The following is a 22214-nucleotide window of genomic DNA, read 5'->3' as shown; positions in this document are numbered from 1 at the left end:
CAGTTTGGGACAGTTTGGGACAGTTTGGGACAGTTTGGGACAGTTTTGGTGGCAGTTTGGGACAGTTTTGGTGGCAGTTTGGGCAGGACAAGCCCCAAGACTCTGCAGCACAGGCAGTCTGCTCATTCTGTGATTCTGTGAATAACAACAGCAATTCCACAGTAAGAGGCACAGGTGAGCTGCAGGTGCCACGTGAACTCGGATTTCTGTGCTGAAGAACAGAAGCAGGTATTTTAATCAAAATCTCATTCTTTGCAAGTGAATTGTTAACATAAAAAAGGCCTTTCCTGGGTTGCTGGTTTGTGCAGTGCATATTTCATCTTTGGGGACTGCTGATTAATACTGAGCTGATTAACCAAATGTGTTTTTTCCCTCTCTCCTCTGAAGAAGTCATTTATTCTGACGGTTGCACTGAACTGTGCAAGGACCAAACTAAGCAAACCTGCCCTGCAATGCACTTCTTAATCCTTGTGTATCCAGTTGTGTAAATAGGCTTTGAAATCAGCTGAGGATGAAATTTGGGGGTTTTATACCTCTCTGCACTTGAGGATTCCACACAGCAGCACAGGAGGGTGTGAGGAAGGGTCGGGCACAGGAGGTCACCTCTGCACTGGAGCATCTCTCCTGTCACCTGCCCTGAGTGCAGCAGGGACAGGGAATGGATGTCCCACAGCAACAAGCTGCTTCCCTTGCCTGGGCTTCATTGATCAGCCAGCCCAGGCTGCACAAAGGACTTGAAATAAAGCCCATTTGGGAATGTACCAGTGCCAGGAAACTGGAGATGACAGTGAATTAATTTTTAATGGAGCTTTTGCAACATTTGTGACATTTCACTTGACATCAGCAGGAACTGTGGGTGCTCAGCATATCCAAAACCCACATCTGTGTTAGCTCAAATTATTCTTATTAGTCTTTAAGGTCCCTGCTAATCCAAACCATTCTGTGATTCTGTGAAGACAGAGCAATCCACTGAAAGGATTTACTAAGGGCACAAAGCATGAATTTGTTTTGGGGTTAGGACAGAACAATAATTTTAATTAAGTTCTTTAAATGTATTTGGATACTGAGCTTCTAACTATGAGCTGAATGTTACAGAAATCCTCCTGTATAAAGTATTGCCCACATCAACCACTGGTTACTGGTTCTTAGAGGTATTTTAGTGTATGTGGTGTTAAACCTGGCTGGCCTGAGGCTTGTCTTGGTCAGCTCTTTTGTTACCTGGACATAATTGCTGGAGAGAAGACTGGACACAGTGCCTGGGAACTCCAGGTAGCACAGCAGCACTGAGCCTCAGGTAAGCTGAGGGTTCACAGGTGGAGACTGAACAGGACTCATCTCTGCACAGAGATTTAGGCAGAGAAAATCTGACGTTGTGTCTCAGCCATGAATATTCGTGGCATGGTTTCTTCCCAGAGGCAGGGAACTTTCACACCGACCTCAGCCTTCCCCCTCCCGCCTGGACTGCAGTAGGAAATAAGCCTTTTATCCCACATCGTTGGCTTCCATGCACTTCACTTTTATCTCTACAGTTTCCCCTGACTCTTTGCCATCTTTTAAATCCTGCTTCTCCCAGGCTATTCTCTCTGTCCTCGCTGGCCTAAAGCTCAGCTCAAGTCTGACATTCTGAGTATTGGTGGCCACATTAAAACCTTGATGTGGCTTTGAAGCAGCTGCCTCAAACCTCAGTGCTCCTTTGACCCAGAACTTGAAAGGGTTAACTCCTCTGCCTCTGAATCAGCAGGAATTCCATCAGGGCTTGCAGTAAGAGCTGCATCACTCCCCAGCCCAGCAAACATTTGACCAGGAACAGGCTGTTTGAAGTGAGATGGACAGAGTGCCTTCAATCAGGCCATGCAGGTTTTTCTAAGTGAGTCTAAAACCTTTTCAAACAGAGCTCTCTCTGCTGAGGATGTGCTGGATGAGTGAAGGGATCCAGAGCCTACACAAGTTTTATGAAAGGCAAAGATCAGCCAGTGCTGGCAGGCCCAGACCCATGAGGAAAGCTGACAATAGCTGTGCAGACTGAAACACGAGATTCTTTTATTCAACAATTCCTGTAATGTTTCTACATCTTATTTCCAAAACTGGCCCTCTTCTCTTTGATATTTTGCCCATGCTCTCTTTTTTTCTTCCCTTTTTGCCCCTGGTTTTCAAGTACAAACAGAGATCACAGAGGTAGAAAAGCACTGGAATTCATTTCTCCAGTTCACACAATCCCTTTAGACCTCCTTCATCTTATACAATATTTTGATGTATTTGACTAAATTTAATCATAGAATCACAGAATGGTTTGGTTTGCAAGGGACCTTAAAGAATATCTAGTCCAACCCTCTGCCATGGGCAGGGACACCTTCTTACCTTCTTCTGATATAAATTCAGACACCTTTATGATTCTGCTGAAGCTTTGTGGAAGAAATGGGCTTTGAGGCAGTCAAAGATAGACACCAGAGATCTACACCAGTGCTCCTAAAGGCAGGATTTGCCCATTTGAAAGCAGAGAGGTTTCCTCTGCGAATTCCATTTCACGGTCTAACAGATCTCAGCATTAGCTACCTGCAGCTCATTGTCAACCTAAATTTTCTTTTGCTCAGTTTCAGCCAATTACTCTTAGTTATAGCCGTAACCCTTGGATTATCTTAAAATAGTTTTCCCTTTTTAATGTTCACATCACTTCTGGGGTGGTTATCACCTCGCTGCACCATGGGCAGGAGCAGCCTTTCACTGCCATTTCCCCAAGGTGGAGAAAAGGACAATGTGATGCTATAAAAAGGAGAGAACATGGTCAAATAATCCCTCTTCATTTTCATTTCCAGGAAATGTCATTACAGCTCTTGTAATGTCTCTTTAGGGCTGCTCTACAGACTTTGCTGAAAGGGGATTTCATGTTCTGGATCTCTGCTTGAGACTTTGGAAGAAAGCAAAGGCTGAAGGCAGGATCAGGAAGGGGGAGGCCAAACTTGCCACTGCATTGAGTGTGAGGAGCACTGGAACGTGGTCTGAGTGTGGGATGGAAGGAGCTGTGCCCAGAGAGAGCCTTGGAGAAATGTTTCCATCATCCCAGGGCTCTGTGCTGTGCTCTGGATGGGACAGAGAAGGAATAACTCAGTGGCAAGGCAGCTGGGCAGCGTGTGCCAATACCTGTTCTCGGTGTAATTGGTGCTTTATACGTGTCTGCACTGCTCCCCCTAAAAATGCCCGGCTTGCTCCTCATCTCCCGGTCTTATGGCAGGGAGGGGAAGCACAACTGCTGCTCCATCTCTCTGAAAATCAACATTAGCAGAGCACAAACAGAGGAGAAGACCCCAAGCCCCTTAACAAACAAACACAGTGCACAGAACAAGTAAAGGCTCTGGAAACTGCTGCTGCCCATTGCTGGGTAAGCACTTTTCCTTTCTGCTTTCAGCTGCATTGTGTGTTGAGCAGCTGTGACATCCAGTGGCCAAACACAATACGGTTGGGTCTGGTACAGACCTCTTCATACGTGGTAACAATAACAGAGCCCTTCCACGGCACTTTTCATCTTCAAAAAGCTGTGTAAGCAGGAATTCATTAACCCCTGCACAGCTCAGCAGGGCAGAGCAGAGCAGCGATCCCAAAAGTGTGCACAGGAGGGGACACCACTCTCCAAAGGCACGGCACTCAGCTCTCCAGGCACGTGGAGAACCTGCTGCAGGACCAGTGCAGGACCTTCAGCCCCAAGGTGAGGAGCAGCCGCTCAGTGCTCAGGGATCAGAAAGGTGCAGCTCATTCAGCACCTGATGAAGAGGCCACACCTGAGGGATGGGTTGTGCTTGTTTTCCCAAAAGCAAAACAGTCCATGGTAAAAGAGGGGGAAAGATGAGGAAAGCTGAGAGATCCCAGCAGGACCAGAGATGGAAATGAGTTCAAAGAAGTGACTACAAGGAGATGCCACCTTAAACTTCCTTTCTAGCCCCTGCAGCAAACCAGCCTTGACAGAGATGTTGTGTTTTACATGGTTTACATGGTTTTACATGTTTTACATGGTTTACATGGTTTTACATGGTTTACATGTTTTACATGGTTTACATGGTTTACATGGTTTTACACAGTTTTACATGGTTTACATGGGTATCTCTGGTGCCAATCCAGACATGCCCTTTGGATGATAAATCAGACTTCAGTGAGATGCATTGAGATCCAAACTGGGGACAGACACACCCAATTTCAGTGACCAAGGAACCGGTCCCTGCTTTCCCGAGGTCATCACTGCCCCAGTGTTTGCTTGCTCAGCTCTGCAGTGGCATTTTCTGCAGGCAAGGTCATTGCAGGGACCTTCAGGAGGAGCAAAGTGCCCTCAGTCCCTCCTCTCCCAGCAGCTCATCACCTCTGCACTCTGAGGAGCTAAAAGTGATGATGGCATCTGGAAGTGTTTCCCATGAGAATGAAGTTGATTTTTAAGGCAGGAAGACAACATGAAGGAAATGTAAATCCTGCTGTCTGTGCTGTACCTGTTCTGTGGCAAGAGAATCCTGCTTGATAACTCCTGTGCTTTACATAAGTATTTTGCACTCATTAAGGAAACAAATGAGTTGTTACTGGACTACTCTTTTTTTTTTTTTTTTCAGGTTATCATTCAAAAAACCCCAACCCTGAAGACCAAATACAATTTTAATGGCTAATCAATTCCTAGCTTGCTCTCCCCTTTTTAGTGGAATAGATTTCACAGAGAGGGGGCAGGCCCTGCTCAGCAAGGAGCCTCAGGCACCCTGTGAGAGGCAGTGCAGGACTTGCACTCTGGCCCCTAAAGAGAGCATTACTTCATGGTTTCAGCGTGGTTCCAACAAGCAGCTATGGCCTTTGGATCCACATCTCCTGGCAGTTAATATCCAGCTGGTTCAGAAGCTTTCAGTCTCCCTACAAATCACCATATCAGATCATCGGCTCCTGGGAAATGTACTCTGATATCAGCACCCTGATTCATGCATTGGTTGCTTTCCAAATAACCATTGCCCTGGAAATGGATGTGGTAGCTGTAAATGTAGGTCAGCATTTACAGCAGTAAAGAATAAATCTCCTGCCTGGTACCCGAGTGTCTCACACAGCCCTCAGGGAGGGATGGACCCACACTGCACATTCACAGCTGCCCACAGGAACCACTCTGTTCTAACCAGCCCTTCCCTAAAGCCCCGGGAGAAGACAGGATAATGAAGATCTGTTGGAAGTTAAGAGCATTAAGAAAGCCATGGTCTGTCACCTCCAGCCATTTCACTATTCATGTGCCAGCTGAAGCTGTGGGACAAAGGCATGGCAGAATATGGGATGAAAAGTGAGGGAGAAGGATGTAAAGTCAGAGGAGGTTCTGAATGCCTGGAAGAAAACATCTTAAGCAGTCATTCCACAATTGAAGGCACCCAGAAAGAACACGAGTCACTCTGCCATTACCTTTCCAATGAACGTTCCTTAAACCCAGCGGGATCTGCAGGGTCAGTGAAGAGCAGGAATCTGAGTGAGAGCTCTCACGTCTGCATGCGATGGTTTCCCTCTGGAGATGCCACCTGTGCTGAGCTGGGGTGCAAAGCCTGGCTCCCTGCGATGCAGAGCTGCCCTCCCCAAGGAGCCTGCTCGCAGCACAAACAGGCAGGACGCTGGAGCGCGAGGGAGGTGCTCCCACAGCCACCCAGACACATCTTGAGGTGTTCTGGGAGGCTCTGGGGGCAAGGAGAAGTCCCTGAGCATGCAGGAAGTGCCTTCAAGGTGCTCCGAAAGCTCACGCCCTGCACAGCTAACACTTGAATGCATCGCAAACAAGTCTCGATCTGTGGTGGTTCTGCTCTGCCTTGGCACCCTCAGCTGCCTGAACCTGTGGTTTCACACTCTGCTCCTGCCCAGCTGCTCTAGGCAGGGCAGGGAGAGGCTGGCCCGGTTGATGAGCTTTGTGCTCATCAGAACACAATCCCAAAATTTATCACGCTTCAGATTTTACCTGTAGAGCACAAGGAATGTGAGGCCTTGCAGCGGAGGGATTTTGCTCCTGAGAGCCGTTCTCCGTTTCTGGCTGCTGGTGGATGCCTGGGAGCCAGGTCTGTGCCGGTGGCTTTTCTCCATCTGCTCCATCAGCAGTTCCTCTGCTGTGTTAGTGTTCCTGCGTGGGCTGTCAATGGGGACACTGGATTTATGTGTCCCCAAACTCTCTGTCCCCAGTGTCCACCCCATCAGCCAGGCCCCTTCCAAACGGTGAAATATTTTAAGTGTACTGAGTATTTGATAAACTGGTAACGGGCTTGGATTCCCAAAGAAACCCATGCTTCCTAGAAATCCCATAGCCTTGGGGATGCTCTTTGAAGGAGGACAAAAAGAAAAATCAGGCAGGATACACGACTGAGCAGCAGCATTTTTAATATCAGCTCTGAGTTTAATTTTAACGTGTATGGCACAGTGCAATTTTAAATCTGCTGATCCAGGAAGAAGTTATACCAACACCTGAACAGTGCCAGGCTGGTGCTCAGGGGTGCCTGAGCCCTGCTGCCAGTGTCCCCAGCTGTGGCTCCCCGGGGACACGGGGCCAGCGCGGCTCCTGGCACGGCGTCGGTGGCCGGGGGTCCTGCGGGGATGGGAATGCAGGCTCTCAGCACTCGGCTCATTGCTCACACTCCAGCCGAGGAAATCTGCTTTGTGCTGCCTCTGTGCTCACAAGGGAAGGAGAGAGAGGCAGGGGACAAGTCCCAAACTCCTCCTGGTGAGTTCTGAGCTCTTCCTCACAAGGAGGGGTTTAGGCTGGTCTCCCACTGCCATTCTCCCCCACAGCTTTGGTTTGCTTGAATGGGAATAAGGCAAGAGCTCAGTGCTCCAGGCAGGGGGTTTGCTTTAAACCCCACTTCTGCCCCCCACCAAGCTAATTATGACCTTTCAGAATGCGTTTTGTCCCCAAAGAGCACCCTGCTGTACTTCAGCATCAGCCTGTGCTCGGCTACTACAATATTAATTTCCCTCAGCCTCAGGCTTTCTTGTGCTCCATTTTCTTTAGCTCATTATAAGACTTGACACCTCTGTGTGATTTTCCTTCATGACAATAAAGGCACTTTTACGAATTGCAAAGATAGTAAGGCATCTCTAATCCAGCAGTTAACCAGCATAAAAATGCAACTTTACGATTTCCAGCATCTGGAATGTGTTTTTACAGGGAACGTTCCCCTCTCTTGCCCTCACACCAGGAAGGGTAAGGCTGCAGGATAAGCCAGTGCTGCCAAGGGGTACAATGTGCAGTTTTGCAGGGGTTGGCACTTCAAAGAATTATCTACGTGTGACAGTTTAATTGCAAGGGCTTTTCCTGCCCAGGGGTGCCTTATCTCAGCAGCACCGTGACCCCACTGATGAGGCACACGGAGCTGCACAAACCCCGCACGCAGCGGGCACGTGGGACCCAGGGCACTGAGCTTCTCCTGCTGGGGAACCTGCTGTGAAAAACGAGGTTCACATCATTTTGACAGAATTTAAAAGTTTAATAAAAAAACAATTAGGAGAAAAAAATAAAGTATACAGATACGGCCGGGTGTCTCTGCATTCAGCCAAGAGAGCACACCTTACTAACAAAGGATTGTCCCTTAAAAACAGAATCCTACTACATATCCATAAATTCTCATACATATTCATATACTCTCATGCATATTCATACATTCTTCTTAGGATCTTTGGTGTTCTTCTGTTTAGTTTTCTCTTGCCCCCTTCCCAATAGATCAATCTATTGCCATTGAGATTTACATTCCCTGATACCAGAAATGCAATAAATTCCTCCCCCCAGAATTCTGGTCACTGCTGTTGTCATCTGGATAAGATAGTTTACAAATGCAGGAGTTGTCTAGCTATTTTTTTTTTCTCAGTCTTTGGGTTATACAAACAAAAGCAGTTTTTATTTTAATACTATGCCATAGCCTAACATATATGTATTATATCACTATTTCTAACAGAAATAAAGAAAACTATATTAATACAACAAAATTTCCCATTCTTATACACATAACATTCATTTTAATATTTGCAAAAAGCCAACAATATAATATTTATCTATAACACTGCTGTCCCAGCCCCGCTCACAGGGCATCTGAGGCTACTGTGGAAGGCCTCAGCAAGGTCAGTCCAGCAGACTTCCTTTGCTCTTTATTAGACTTTAAGCTTGCCCCGAGGGGATGTTCTGAGGAAGGAATGAAAAATGTGCCCAGAAGGTACATCAGGCACAGGCTGGCAGGGCGAGGCAGGGCTGGAGGAGCTTCACTGATCTGTGAGCAATGAAATGGCTTTGTTGGTGCAGGCAGGGTGAGCTGGGCACTCCACATCATCACAGACAGAACACAGAACGGTTTGGGTTGGTGGGACCTTGAAGCCCAATCCATCCCAGGGACACTGTCCAGGGGCACATCCCAGCAGAACACTTGGAAAAGTTTGTGTTCCTGCTGGCACACTGAGGTGTCACAGCCCATCACACCCTCCCTTCTTCCCCCCAGGAAGTGTGATGTGTGATGGTTATTCATGTCAAATTCGGAGTGAATGTTTCTTGTGTTTGCAATTAACCTTTCCTGGCGCTGTTACAAACACACCCCCATTGCAGCCTTCCTCTTTCAGCTTTACTCATTTTGCCCTCACGCTCTCGGTCCCCCTGGGGCTCCCAGTCCCTCCTCATCAGGGAGATGCTCCAGACCCCAATTCTGGATCCTCCACTGGACCCTCTCCTGTAGCTCCTTGTTCTTGTACTGAAGAGCCCAGAACTGGACACAGTGTCCGGATGGACACAATTGTGAGGGAAGGCTGAGGGGATTGGGATTGTTCTGTCTGGAGAGCAGCTCTGGGCGGCCTCACTGCGGCCTTCCAGCGCCTGAGGGGAACTGTGAGGAGAAATGGGGCTGGACTGCTTATACTGCTTATAGTGACAGGACACGGGGGAATGGGTTCACACCGACAGAGGGCAGGTTTCCATTGGAGAGTAGGAAGAAATTCCCTGTGAGGGTGGTGAGGCTCTGGCACAGGGTGTCCAGGGAACTTTGGATGGAGGATAACTCTGAAAGTGCCCAAGGCCAGGACGGACGGGGCTTGGAGCAAGCTTGGGACAGTGGGAGGCGTGTTTGCCCGCGGCAGGGTTTTGGAAGCGGCTGATGTCCAGCGTCTCTCCCGAGCCAGGCCGCTCCCTCCGCCATGGAGTCCCTCACGGCTCCCCCCGCGCTCCGCTCCACATGGTCCCGCCCGCTCCCCCCGCCCACGTGGGCTGCGCCGGCCCCGCCCCCTCGCGCGGGGATTTTCCACGCGGCCGCGGCCCGGCCGCACGTAGCGCACGCACGCGAGCCCGCCGCTGGCGCGAGGCGGCCGCAGCCAATCGGAGCGCGGCACCGGGCGGTGCCGGCCAATGGGCGCGGCCGGGGGGCGGGCCCTGCGCGCGAGGGCGGCTATAGCCGGGCGGGCACCGAGCCGCTCGGTCTCAGTCAGAGCCGGGGCGGCGACAGCGGTGCGGCTGCGGAGCGGGGCTGCCGGCACAGCGGTGAGTGCGGCGGCCGCAGCGCCTCTCGCTCAGCCTCCCGCGGGCCGAGAGGCCGCGGTTTACCCCTCCCCACGTAGCAGCCGCCGAGCCCCGGCCGTCCCCGTGGCAAAGGGCCGGGCCGAGGCTCGGTGGTCCCCGGGGGCTGCAGGCCGCTGTGTGTTCCCGCAGCACCGGCGGGGAAGGGAGGGCCTGCGGCGGCCCGAGCCCCGGCAGTGTGCGGGGGTGGGGGTTAAAAACGGGGGGGATGTTCTGGGTCAAGGCGGGGGCAGAATCAGGGGAATATGGTGGGCCAAGGCGGGGGTAGAATCAAGGGAATATGACGGGTCAGGGTATCCTCAAAGGCAGAGTTTAACCTCTTTCTTTTAATCATTAACAGTCGCTCTCGGATTGCGTGTGATGATTTGGACCTTCCCCTCTTTAGTGGCTGTCCTTCAGCTTCCCATCTCAAATATTTAACGTTTGCTGGCACTCCATCTGTGCCTGAGGTCTCTTGGTGGGTACTTAGGTGCTGGTTATCCCAGGGCAGCGCTGGTGGTGAGAAGCCCCTGTGGATAAAGAGCTGCCTGTTAACCATCCTGCCTGTGCAGGGCTGCCCGAGAGGATCCTGAGCTCTCTCCTGCTCCGTTATTTGCTGCTGAGTCACAGGGAAGGGCCAGGGCTCTCTCAGCCTGGCAGGAAGTAGTGAAGTTTGTCATCCAAACCCACAGGGTGAGCCAATGCAGTTTCAGGCCTCCATCTTACTAAACACGGAGAGAGAAAGTGGTTGAACGTGTCTGTCATTTGCTCCCTGCCAGGCATCCTTTAGAACCCGTTGGATCATGTTGTAGAGGTGAATTAATACCCCGTGGAGTGCAGAGGAGCAGGGATGGAATGTGCACATTTGTCCTGTTTCTAGGAATGCTTTGGCAGGGGAATTAATACGTTGGGATCTGATAGAGTGCACTCAAAGGTCTCAGCTTTTTTCAGAGCACTGGTGGTATGAGAGTTACGGTCATAAAGACATTTAAGTGTTGAGAGAGGCTTCCACTGATAAATGTGGCAGGCCTGTAATAAGACACTCACTAGGGCAGTTATTTCTATGGCTAAACTTTAGTGCTGCTTTTTAAATCTCCATTCAGATACTTGCAGTGCTCAGCCTTAACCCTCTATTGATTTTAGAGAAGCGTGGCTGCAAAATAGCTCACAAGGACAGGTTTTGGACAGGGTTTGCCATAAAAAAAAATAAATTTGGAAATAATTTTCAGTTGGAGTAATCTCCAGTTGAGAGTACTGCATTCCCTGTGCAGGGCATGGGGTCAGACAAGGAATAAGTGGTGATTTCTTAGACTTGAGCAGGTAGTGAAAAAGGTCCTCAGAGCTGGCAGAGGGTTGTAACTTACCCTTGGAGTAGATACTCACTGCTCCTGGGTAGGCCAGGCAAGCTGGAGTGTGTGGCTTCCCCCTGAAGGGAGACAGTGACCTTGTCAGCAGATTATGCTGCAAAAAAAGGTTTAAGGCAGTGTACTCGTTAAATACCACCGTGGCATTTGCGTGTTTGGCAGAGGACAAAGGTCTGAGCAGACAGTGCAGCTGTGACCTCTCTGCCCTCAGTCAGCATTTCCATGGTTAAACCTGGCCACACAAGGGCTGACCCTTGTGTTCTAGATGAGTTGGTTGAGGCAGAATACATCGTGCTGAGCTTGTGGTGAGCTAAACAGCATCACTTCTACCCTACAGCTCAAAGGGAAAATGTGTTTCTTGAACACAGGAGTGGGGGAATTTTCAAAAGGAGCATCAAGAATTTCTGGGGTGATGCAGTGCTGTGAAATGCCTCTTTGTGCAGAAAAGGGAAGGACTCTGGTTCTTTGTTAAGGATGTTGGAGTAGCGTCTGAGCAGGCAGACATTCCCAGTGGAAGCTCTTGCAGTGTGTATTCCTCAAGTGCCTCCTTCGTGAAGGTCAACAAACAGCTCTGGGAGTTACAGGGAGCTGGATGTGCTTTCAAAGATTGAGGCACCTCAAGTTTTGTGGCAAAGCCAAGGTTCTAAAAATGAAAATAAGGTTTAGCAGGTGCCAGCCTGATCAGCTCTGAAAGCCCTTTTTGGATAAGTGGGCATTCTTCCTATTAGCAACTGCTCAGTGCATCTGCAGAGAGCGGAGCGTTCGTGTGGGTGGGACTGATAAGCAGAGAGTTGCAGGGATTTATTTCTAGCTTGTGTGTTCACAGACTGAAGCTCAGTCGTGGCAGCATGAAGGTCAGCTTGAAGAAGTGGTCTTGTTCCATGTTTTAGTCCTATCATGTGTCAGTGTGGGGGTCCGACTGAAACCTTAGACACCGTGCAGGGGCAGGGCAGCTGGAAGGGACACTTGAAAGCAAAGGCTGCCTGTGCTTTTGACCTGGGGAGGGCAGAGTTTGCTGTGGGGGCAGCAGTGGGGGCAGCTACCCCCTCACAGACTCTGAACCAGCAGCAGCATTTCTAAGGTCATGTTTTTTCAACTTTGCAGTAACTGTGGAAGGATTCATGACCGTTTCTGTAAACAGGGTTGCCACCCACATTGGCTTGCCAAAAAACTGGCTTCCAGATAGTTCTGTGTCTGAGGCTGAGTTTTCTTCTGTGCAGATGGGCTGGGTTTGGTGCCAGTCAATGGCTTACAGGCATGTGTATGACTTGATTTTTAAAATGTAGCTGGGCTTACATAAGAATTCCCTTACTGCAGTTTTCTGAAGAGGATAAATGTGAGAAAGGAAAAAGGAAGTATTCAAAAGGTCAGGGGGATTTTTATTCCTTTTAAGAGGAAAAATTAAGAGGAAAAACTATTCCTGTAAATGCTCAACAGGGTGTAACTATTAATGCAAGCTTTTAATGAGAGCTGTGACTGCTTCTCCTTCGTCACTGGTTCCGTTTGGCCCTGAGCAGCTGCTGTGCATACTAAGAGCACTCTGCATACTGAGAGCTATTGCATTCTGGTCTCTTATCAAAAAGAACTCCTAACTGATAGCAGAGAGTTGCTGTTTTGGGATCTCTTCACTGCTCTGGCCTGGTGAGGTGATGTTCTTTTAGATTTGTCACTTGCTCCTGCTGTTCTGTCTAGGGTCTGATGATACTGTCTTTTGGGAACATCAAAAGAGATTGTCCCTTGCACATAAGGAAGTGATTTTTCTAATAATAAAAGTCATGGGACACTGCAAGAGCTTGTCCAGAGAAGCTGTGGCTGCCCCATCCCTGAGAATGTTCCAGGCCAGGCTGGATGAGGCTCATCCAGCAGCCTGGTCTGGTGAAGGTGTCACTGCAGAGTGTGGGATTGAGCTTTATGGTCCCTTCCAACCCAAACCATTCAGTGAGTAATTCTAAGCTCCTCTTTTCAGGTACTAAAGATGTCTATTACCAAGATCCACGCCCGTGAAATCTTTGACTCCCGTGGGAATCCCACTGTTGAGGTAGACCTCTACACCAACAAAGGTGAGTCCTCAGCTGCAGGTCTTCATCCCTGGCTTAGATCTGATAGAACTCGAGACCCTCAGAAGTACACAACCTGCCCTGTTCTAGCAGTGGAGCTGTGCTTTTTCCTCCACACATAAAACTTGTTGGAACTTGCTGTGTGACTTGCAGGAAAAGCCTCTGCCTCATTCTCTTGGATGAGTTTGCTGAGCTTGAGCTCCTGGCCTGGGCAATGCAGGTTTTTTGAAGGGTGCTGCTTCTTACAGCTTGAACTGTGTGAGAGCTGTTCCAAACCTGTCCTCCTTCCCTTTCCCCAGCATAAACTGGGATAGCAACTGGAAATTCTGAGTTAAGGCCTTTGTTCCTGCCCCCTGTCCTCGAGCAGCTGCTGATGGGCCTGACTGTCAGTGCTCCCCACACTCTGTATGAGTACCCTTGAAGTTTAATTCTTATTTTGTCTGCAGTGGCTTTCTGTAATGACACAATCTTCTGCACAGTTGAATTTTGGGTAATGATTTTTTCTCTGCCTAAGTACTCGGGCATGACTGAAGAACTTGTCTAATTGGGCTTTCACATGTAACACATTTTTAATTATTGTAGGACTTTCCCTTGGTTTGTTAGTTGTTCATCCCACATCTGATGGGATCTGACAAAAGCATTGTGCAAACTCATAGCAATGTGGTTTGGTGGAATGAGCAAACACAATGGCTGTAATACACTGACTAAAGAGCTGATCTTTCTGCCTCAAAAGATTAATGCAGTCATTTAATGAGACTGCCCCCACTAAGCTCCGTGATTTAGTGGGATAAGGGAAAAGACTGGAGGCTGAAGTTGGCATCCTGAACCCCAGGCAGAGCAGGCTCCATTGTGCAGATTTGCTCCAAGTTCAGCATCCTTGGCTGAAGAAATGGGCTGTCTGGGTGGCTCTGCTGTGGTCACAAGAGCTCAGAACTCCTGTTAACAAAACAGGTCTCCTAATTGTCCCTTTTATGCCATATCCTAGAAGAATTGAAGAGCTTGCCTTGCTCTTAAAAAGCAGATCCAGTGAATGAAGCTATCTTTTTGGAAGGGGAATGGATGCCTTCCTTAACTCTTGAAATGCACAGTGGAAGAGGAGGACAGTTTGCTGTTGATCAGTGTGAGGGAGATGCTGATAAATTGGTGCTGCTGTCAATGAGCAGAAAGCCCTGGTAGGATTACTCTGTATGTGAGAAGTGTGGTTTAGAGATTCCCTCTCCCAGCTCCAGGGCTGGAGGTGTGTGTCAGGCTGGAGTGGTGTCTGGCTGGAGGATGTTCTGTGGGTTGGAGTGTGCCAAGGTGTTTTTTCCTCTTGTGAACAGGTCTGTTCAGAGCTGCTGTTCCCAGCGGTGCCTCCACTGGAATCTATGAGGCTCTGGAGCTTCGTGACAATGACAAGACACGCTACATGGGCAAAGGTAAACCTGGGCCCCCAGAGAGCCCCGGGACAGGGCTGCATGTGCTGGGCTCCTGGTGCCCTGTCTGTTCTGCACAAGGGCTGGCAGCTGGGCTGAGGGCACTCGGGGAGGGACAGCAGTGCCTGGCAGCTGGGGCAGAGGCAAAGCTGAGGGACCTGGCTTGGTTTCCTGGGCACAGCCTGGAGGGTGACTCTACCTCCAGCAGTGCAGCTGAATGATGCTGCAGGGCACCTGCACAGGTGGGTGTGTGCAGCTGGGCACACCCAGCCAGGTGACAATGTCTGGTACAACGTGTCCAGGTGTGCTTTGTCACCCTGCTCCTCCTGTGCTGTGTTGGTGCGTGGCAGAGTGCTTTACCAGTGTTGTAAGGGCATCTAAACTGCCAGCTCCAAAAGCCTTGGTCATCCTGCAGTTAAGTCACAAGGTCTTTTTGTGGGCCCAGTTTTCCCAGAACATTTAAATCTGTCAGCTCTGACACTGCAGACTCCTTAGATCCCAGCATGTTAAATCCTGACCCTGAGGTTTTGTGCCAGCTGCTGTCCATGGCGAATGTGCAGCTCTGCACTGGCAGTCCTGGAAGGTGCCTCTGTTCCAGAGCCCACAAACAGCCCACTGGGGCTCTTTGTCTGCCAGGACAGGTAGCCAGGACACTGAAGTTTGTGTTAGTGGTGTAATATTTCACTTGTCTGGGGACTGGTTGTGCATTCTGAAAAGAAGCTAAACCCAGCAGTCACCAGGATGGCTTGGGAACAAGTATGGGTGAGAATGAATAGCTGCAAACAAGATGTCATTACCTAATAAATATCCCAGCAGTACTTCTCATGATTATTCTGAGAGCTTGGACAGTCAGGGCTCCTTCTTAACTTGCTGCTCTAAAAGCATTGGCGATGCCTTTGAAGTGTAAGCAATCATCTTGACTTTTGGCTGGAAGAGAGAATTATTTTCAAACTTTCCTGCCAGTCAGGTGAAAAGAAACTGAAATATTTTTGCTGATTTAAGAGCAATTAAAGTGGATAACTACTGAATTGAACTTAAAGAGCCTTGTCTTAGAAGATTCATGATTGTTAATACCTTAACAGAGAATAAATACCTGGATGACTGAATGTCCCTAAAACCTGAGGCTCTTGTGCTGTTTACTCAGGGCACTTTTTCTTGTAAAGAGTAGATGTGTATTTACCTCACTGTGCTAAATGTGTGTGTGCTCAGACCCGTTAAGTCTGATCCTATGGGCAGTTCTTAATGGCAATTAATTAGCCTGTAGTTAACAGGCTGTAGCTGAGGGGCTTTGTCAGCTGGGAAATAACACAAGTTATGAAAAAATAATCATCAAACAGGATGAGTTGCAGATAGCTGGTAGGCCTTTTGTAATAGAGGTCTGCAGACTTAGACCATTTGAAAAAGCAATTAATATGGTTTACAATGCCATCAATTAGCATTCATCATTCTGAAGCTTAGGTTTTTGGAAGTCTTTAAACACTGCACAGTAAATAAGGTGATGTTATAGCAGTGGTACAGAATAGTGCCAGGCAGTGAAATGCCTGAGCTGCTGTGTGTGTAACTTCTGGGGAAACCTTTTTTCCTCCCCTTACTCCTGGGTTCTGTGAGGTGATGGGAGAGCCCATCCAAAACCCTCTAAGTGCTGTCATTCAGCCCTTGAGGCTTGGGCCAGCAGTGGTGATGGCAGAGTTACAGGGGCCTGGGTTAGGAGCCCAAACAGAGCCTTGCACAGCTTCCTCTGCTCTTTGAGCTGTTTGTGTTTAGTCCATTGCTCAGTGCTGCCTGTGTGTCCTCTCCTGCCTTCCTGTGGGGTTGGCTGTGAGTCTGCACCTCTGCCTTGACTCTGGTGTCCGTTTCGCTTCTGTCAGGTGTCTCCAGAGCTGTTAAATATGTTAATGAGTTCCTGGCCACAGCACTGTGCACACAGGTAATGGAGTGCTCCCAGTGCAGCCCTGGCACTCAGATGAGTCTCTCCAGTGCATGGCCTGGCAGACTAACCTGGCATTCCTGGACAATTCCTTGCCAATGCATCCTTTGTGTGCCTCCCAGTCCAGCCAGGGGCCTCTCAGTGTTCAGGCCTGGCCGTGAGCTCAGCTTGGACTGGGGCTGGGGTAGCATGAGGTGGTTTTCCTGGATGTTCCTGACATCCCCTACTAATCCCTGCATAACCTGTGTGTTGACCAGTGTCTGATTTGCTTGTTCCTTGCAGGTGTCTCAAAAGCTGTTGAGCACGTCAATAAAACGATTGCACCTGCACTGATTAGCAAGGTAGGAGCAATCTGTCTTCTCTTAACATCTCCTACAGCCAGGCAGTGTCCAAGCCATCCTCTGTGGTGTGTAACCTGGGGAGTGTCAGCCCATGTGTTGGAGTGCATGTGAACAAACTGACTACAGCAGTGGTTTTACTTAATTTACTTAATGAGTGCGTATCTAACACGTAATGAAACACTCTCCAGCAGCCTGGTGTTGTAGTGTGCTGAAACACTTCAGCCCCTGGGAGCTGCAGTGGTGCAGCTGGGATACAAGCTGATTTATGCTTCAAAGAGTGGCTGAGTGATGCAGAGGGGCTGGGTTTTATCCAAGCAGGGTAATTTGGAAGGGGCTCTAGAGAAGTGAGCTGCCTCTGCTTGGTGGGCACTAAGCCCTGCCTACAAAGGCTGGTGCAGAACTAAGTGATAATTGGTAAAGTGATGGCACATCCAGCTCAGCTGTCAGCCTTGGGCTGCTGCTGTGTGATAATGACAGGAATTGGTCTGGTCAGCCCTTGGTAGCTGCCCTTGAGCAAGGGATGTCAGTGCAGTGGTGGGCAGGTGAGGGTTTGTGCACCTGTGCTTGCTGTCAAACAGTGTTTTGGTTCCTTCTCTGCAGAATGTGAACGTTGTGGAGCAAGAAAAGATTGACAAGCTGATGCTGGAAATGGATGGGACAGAGAACAAATGTGAGTGGGCTTTGTGTTGCACTGAGGGGTGAAAAGATGGGTCAATAGAATTCTATTTACCAGAATTAACAGCCAGCCTATGGCCTTGTGCTGTGCACTGCCACCATGGGCTGGTATTGCTGAGTCTCTTTTTATAAAGACATTTCTCTAAACAATTCCTTCCCATTTCAGCCAAATTTGGTGCTAATGCCATCCTGGGTGTGTCTCTGGCTGTGTGCAAGGCTGGTGCTGCTGAGAAGGGTGTTCCCCTGTACCGTCACATCGCTGACCTTGCTGGAAATCCAGAAGTCATTCTCCCGGTTCCCGTAAGTGCTGGGTGGGGCAGGCCTTGGTTTGACTTGACTGCTGCTCTTGGATCAAGCTCTAGAGAATGTGAATGTGAGAGCTGTTACCATGTTCCAACCTGGCTTTTCCTGGTTCCTCCAAGGCTTTCAACGTGATCAACGGGGGCTCCCACGCTGGCAACAAGCTGGCCATGCAGGAGTTCATGATCCTGCCCGTGGGGGCAGACAGCTTCAAGGACGCCATGCGTGTCGGGGCAGAGGTCTACCACAACCTCAAGAACGTCATCAAGGAGAAGTATGGCAAGGATGCCACCAACGTGGGGGATGAGGGTGGCTTTGCCCCCAACATCCTGGAAAACAAAGAAGGTAAGGATGAGGCAAGTGTGGGAGGAGATGTAACTGACAGCTGGAGAATGATCCCATTGATCCTGCCTGCCATCGATATTGGGCAGGCTGTCAGCTCAAAGGGGTAGAACTTCCTGCCGTGTCTTTGCTCTGTTTCTTACCCTGCCAGACATTCTGATGTGGTCAGGTATTCCCTTGGACATCAGTCTGTGCAATTTGACAGGATGGTTTTTACTTCAGTGCCTCATTACTCTCATTCCTGTAGCAGCTTTAGGGAATCTTGTGCCCTTCCAGTTGAAAAGTGATGTGGGAACATCTGTGCACTGCAGGTGTTCCAGAAGTCAGCAGACAGAGATGAGTGGAGTTGTTTTTCTGCAGAGAGGGAAAACAGTTTGTGCTCTGCCTGGTGGTGTGTGGGAGGGCACAAAGGTTTGCCTGGGAAGCTGAGGCAGTTGCTGCTTCCATGGCCAAACAGTTCTGTTCAGGAACCTGTGGGAGAGGCAGTTTGTCTGTGGGAAGCAAAAAAAAAATAGTTCCTACAAAAACTGTACCAGAGGAGCTTTTTCTGCCTCTCCAGAGATGGAGCTGCTAACAAGGCAGTGGAAAGTGAGCTCAGTTGAGTTGACTTTATTTGGTTTTTGTTATTGTGGAGGGGACTGGTGAACTGTGCTGCCCTTTCTGAAGATACTGAGACAGCACCAACAATTGTGGCATTTCTGAGTCCCAGTGTCACATGCAGCTTTGCTGGGTCTGGACCCTTGCAGACACTGGTGAAGATGACCTTGAATGACAATTACATTCCAAGGAATTTTTGTTGCTGGCAGCAGCTGCTTTTGCAGTTCGTGCTACATTAGCATCTTACAAAACACAACCAAACCCCCACAAAAATAACCCAAACAAAAAAACAACCCAACAGCAAAAGAAAACACTTGGGCTAAGCTTCCTGCTGCAAACAGCCTGGCTGATCCCAGCTGCTCCCCTGCAGCTCAGGGGTGCCTGGGACTCTGCCAAACAGCACAGTGGTTTGCAGTATGCAGAGACTTGTGCTGAGTGGTTCTGTCCCCTCCTGTGCTGGTAAATGTGCATGTGGAGAACAGGTGGATGCCAGGAGGGCTCTCCTATGCAGAGGCAGGCTCTGTCTCCTTGCTGACAGGGTTTGGATGCTCAGCACTTCCATGGTCAACACCTGCTCAGGAGCTAAAAGGGATTAGAGTGCAGGCACTGCTTCCTGCCCACATGCATAAAGTTGAAAGAGGATGTGAAATCATTTGGTATTAAGCTTTCTGGGCTGACATGTAGTCCTGCCTGAAGAGATTAGGAATCCCATAATGGTGTCTCAAGGGTATTACAAGCTAAAAGCAGTATTAAAGTAATATCTTGTTCCAGTCAGTTCAGAAGAAGGAGAATTTAAGAACCTTTTCCTTTGGGTTTTCTGAAGGGGCTAAGGGAGATTGTTTGCCAATGAGTGTGGTGCTGTTGGGAAGTGAAGAGCTTTGTGTTTGGGATGGCTGGCAGCACTCAGGAGCTCTGTGTTACAGCTCTGGAGCTGCTGAAGACAGCCATTGCCAAGGCTGGCTACACGGACAAGGTGGTCATTGGCATGGACGTGGCTGCCTCCGAGTTCTACCGCGATGGCAAATACGACCTGGACTTCAAATCCCCCGATGATCCCAGCAGATACATCTCTCCTGACCAGCTGGCTGACCTGTACAAGGGCTTTGTCAAGAACTACCCTGGTAAGTTGCTCTTCAGTGAGAAGCACGGTGTGGTGGTGGTGAATTGGAGTTGATCAATGAGGGAAGGAGTCGGTGTGCAGCCCGAGCTCCTGCCCTGCTCAGCCTCCCGGGGTCTCAGGAATGTTCTGGGAAGTGGGTAGCACTTGTCTGCAGCACTTTGGCACCACTCATCCAGACCAGACCTCAGTGCTGGCATTGTCCTAAAGCTGCTGTGTCCCTCCGCAGTTGTGTCCATTGAAGACCCCTTTGACCAGGATGACTGGGGTGCCTGGAAGAAGTTCACAGGCAGTGTCAACATCCAGGTGGTTGGTGATGATCTGACTGTGACCAACCCAAAGAGAATTGCCAAGGCTGTGGATGAGAAGGCCTGCAACTGCCTCCTCCTCAAGGTCAACCAGATTGGCTCCGTGACAGAGTCCCTGCAGGCGTAAGTTCTGCCCTCTGGGCCAGGGTAGGGCTGGTTTTAACTCAGGAGATAACACAGAGCAGGTCTAGGGGAACAGAAATCTATTGGGGTATCTGTGAAGAGAGAACTGTTATTAACTGATAGAGGACATTGACAAACCTGTACCTTCATGGTCCTGACGTCACATGGGTGCCCTGAGCAGCTTCCCAGGGTCTGAGTGTCTGTGACAGCAGCTCCTGATCACCTTGTCCTGTGCCCCTGCCCGGTCCCAACAGGCAGTCCTGTGCTGTCCCTTGGCAGTGGCACTGGAGCAGAGGCTGCTGGGCACAGGGCGTGCTGTGAGCTTCTTCTCTTGATCCCTTGCAGCTGCAAGCTGGCCCAGTCCAACGGCTGGGGTGTGATGGTGAGCCACCGCTCTGGAGAGACAGAAGACACCTTCATTGCTGACCTGGTAGTGGGTCTCTGCACTGGCCAGGTTGGTATCTGCAGCTGCTGCAGTTTGGCTCTTTGCTTGATGGGATAATTTTGTGGTGAAGCCAAAGCCATGGTGCACTGCCCTGCCTCCAGGGGTGCAGATTTGCTGTGACTGTTTGCAGGGAGCTGATTTGTTAATGGAGTGTGACATGGGAACACCTTATCTTGTGCAAACTCACCTTTAACCAGCAGTGTCAGAGGTCCTGGCTCCAGTGGCTGTCCTGGGGTTTCCTGGTCCTGCAGCTGATAGCAAATGAACAGCTATTGCTCCCAAGAGCTCTTGTGTTTGCATGTGCAGATATGAGCCTGATGCCCAAAGCAGAGCTTCTGATGATGCTGATTACTCTGAGCAAGTTCTGTTGGCACTTCAGAGTTCCTCACTAACTTTGATTTCCCTCTCAGATCAAAACCGGTGCCCCGTGCCGATCCGAGCGTCTGGCCAAGTACAACCAGCTGCTGAGGTGAGCCTGGGACTGGGAAAGGGCTTTCATTCTGCTGCTGCTCTGGGGGCACAGCTTGGGCTTTGCCCCTCAGAAACACCTGCAGCTGCAGGACATGCCCTGGCAGAGGGGCCTGTGGCTGCTGGGTGGGTGAGGTCCAGAACAGATCACACCAAACAAGCTGTGATGCTGGACTGAGACATTGTCCTCTGTGCCTGAGGCAGTTCCTGGGCAAGCATCAGGAACATTTGGGTTGTGTGGCCCTGCCCCCGTGTGCAGGGGCTTGGTGGGAGCTGCCTGCTCACTGCAGGACCTGCAGGGCTGGGATGTGGATCAGGTGTTGAGTGTGAGGGCTGTGCTAGTGCAGGGCTTCTCTGCTGGCTGCTGACACCCAGTGCTCTCTGTCCTTCATCAGAATTGAGGAGGAGCTCGGCAGCAAGGCTCGCTTTGCTGGGAGGAACTTCAGGAACCCTCGTGTCAACTAAGTGTGGAAAAGTCCCCTGTTCTGGTTCAGCACTAGTCATTGACTTAGATCACAATTACTTGTACTAGAAAGATAAGGGCAGCTGAAGGAGAAGACCAGTCTGCAGGTCCTCTTATCCCCTAGATGATCCCTTCACCCAGTGTTTTCACCAACTCTGGTCTGTTCATTGTAATGCTCTGCTGCTTCTGTAGAACAGTCCCTGGGGGTGTTCTGTGTATTTAACACCCTCAGGGGTCATGACATTGTGATTCTGGGCATAAACACTTTAGTTCCCTTCTCTGCCTGTCTGATCTTCAACGTTTGGAGCTGTGTGATTTGCAGTGCAGCAAGAGGTACCTGCAGACAGACCGTAGTGTTTTTACATGTGATAAATAAAAGCATCAAACAACCCAACGATCAGTGTGGCTTGGAGTTATTTGGAGCAGTCCCGGGAGCAGGGATTCCCCAGCTTTGAAACCATGGAGGGGTTTGTGTGGGAAGGGACCTTGAGGCTCATCTTTGCCCTTTTTCCGGGGTTGTGGTGAGAGTTTTTGGGGTGTCTCTGTCCCCGTGGTGGTGTGGGGACAGTCAGAGGGAGCAGAGTTGTGACCTCGGGGTGTTTTTGGGGTGTCTCTGTCCCTGTGGTGGTGTGGGGACAGTCAGAGGGAGCAGAGTTGTGACCTCAGTGTGTTTTTGGGGTGTCTCTGTCCCTGTGGTGGTGTGGGGACAGTCAGAGGGAGCAGAGTTGTGACCTCAGTTCATTCCCAGGCAGGAAAAACCAAATTCTTACACA

At 49.8% G+C, this 22214-nt stretch overlaps 2 protein-coding genes across 3 annotated transcripts in view; one reads left to right on the top strand and one right to left on the bottom strand.

The window, feature by feature from the left end:
• The window catches only part of CA6 (carbonic anhydrase 6), a 21033-nt gene extending 12398 nt beyond the window's left edge, over positions 1–8635 (bottom strand). The window contains exon 1 of the mRNA XM_019008740.2: positions 8599–8635. Within this exon, the coding sequence (XP_018864285.1) occupies positions 8599–8635 (37 nt within the window). The remainder of the gene's footprint in view (positions 1–8598) is intronic.
• Positions 8636–9377: 742 nt separating this feature from the next.
• On the top strand, positions 9378–21835 carry ENO1 (enolase 1). 2 transcript variants are annotated; one of them, XM_015648485.2, is made up of 12 exons: positions 9378–9484; positions 12830–12923; positions 14243–14338; positions 16545–16603; positions 17204–17273; positions 17445–17578; positions 17701–17923; positions 19441–19638; positions 19864–20065; positions 20411–20519; positions 20921–20979; positions 21374–21835. In XM_015648485.2, exons 2-12 carry the CDS (start codon positions 12839–12841, stop codon positions 21441–21443), a joined length of 1305 nt encoding a protein of 434 aa, XP_015503971.1. In that variant the 5' UTR covers positions 9378–9484; positions 12830–12838; the 3' UTR covers positions 21444–21835. The 2 variants fall into 2 exon arrangements, with proteins under 2 accessions (XP_015503971.1, XP_018864324.1); XM_019008779.2 differs by lacking the exon at positions 16545–16603 and adding an exon at positions 16204–16262.
• Positions 21836–22214: the final 379 nt, after the last annotated feature.

The sequence above is a fragment of the Parus major genome, chromosome 21 (genome assembly GCF_001522545.3).
Source record: "Parus major isolate Abel chromosome 21, Parus_major1.1, whole genome shotgun sequence".
Lineage (NCBI taxonomy): Eukaryota > Metazoa > Chordata > Aves > Passeriformes > Paridae > Parus > Parus major.
This window is presented reverse-complemented; position numbering and strand designations above follow the sequence as displayed.

Coding starts and splice junctions, on each gene's coding strand:
- ENO1 (XM_015648485.2), top strand. CDS start 12,839: ATGTCTATTACCAAGATCCACGCCCGTGAAATCTTTGACTCCCGTGGG. Junction 17,579..17,700: donor AAGTCATTCTCCCGGTTCCC/GTAAGTGCTGGG, acceptor GGTTCCTCCAAG/GCTTTCAACGTGATCAACGG. Junction 19,639..19,863: donor CTTTGTCAAGAACTACCCTG/GTAAGTTGCTCT, acceptor GTCCCTCCGCAG/TTGTGTCCATTGAAGACCCC.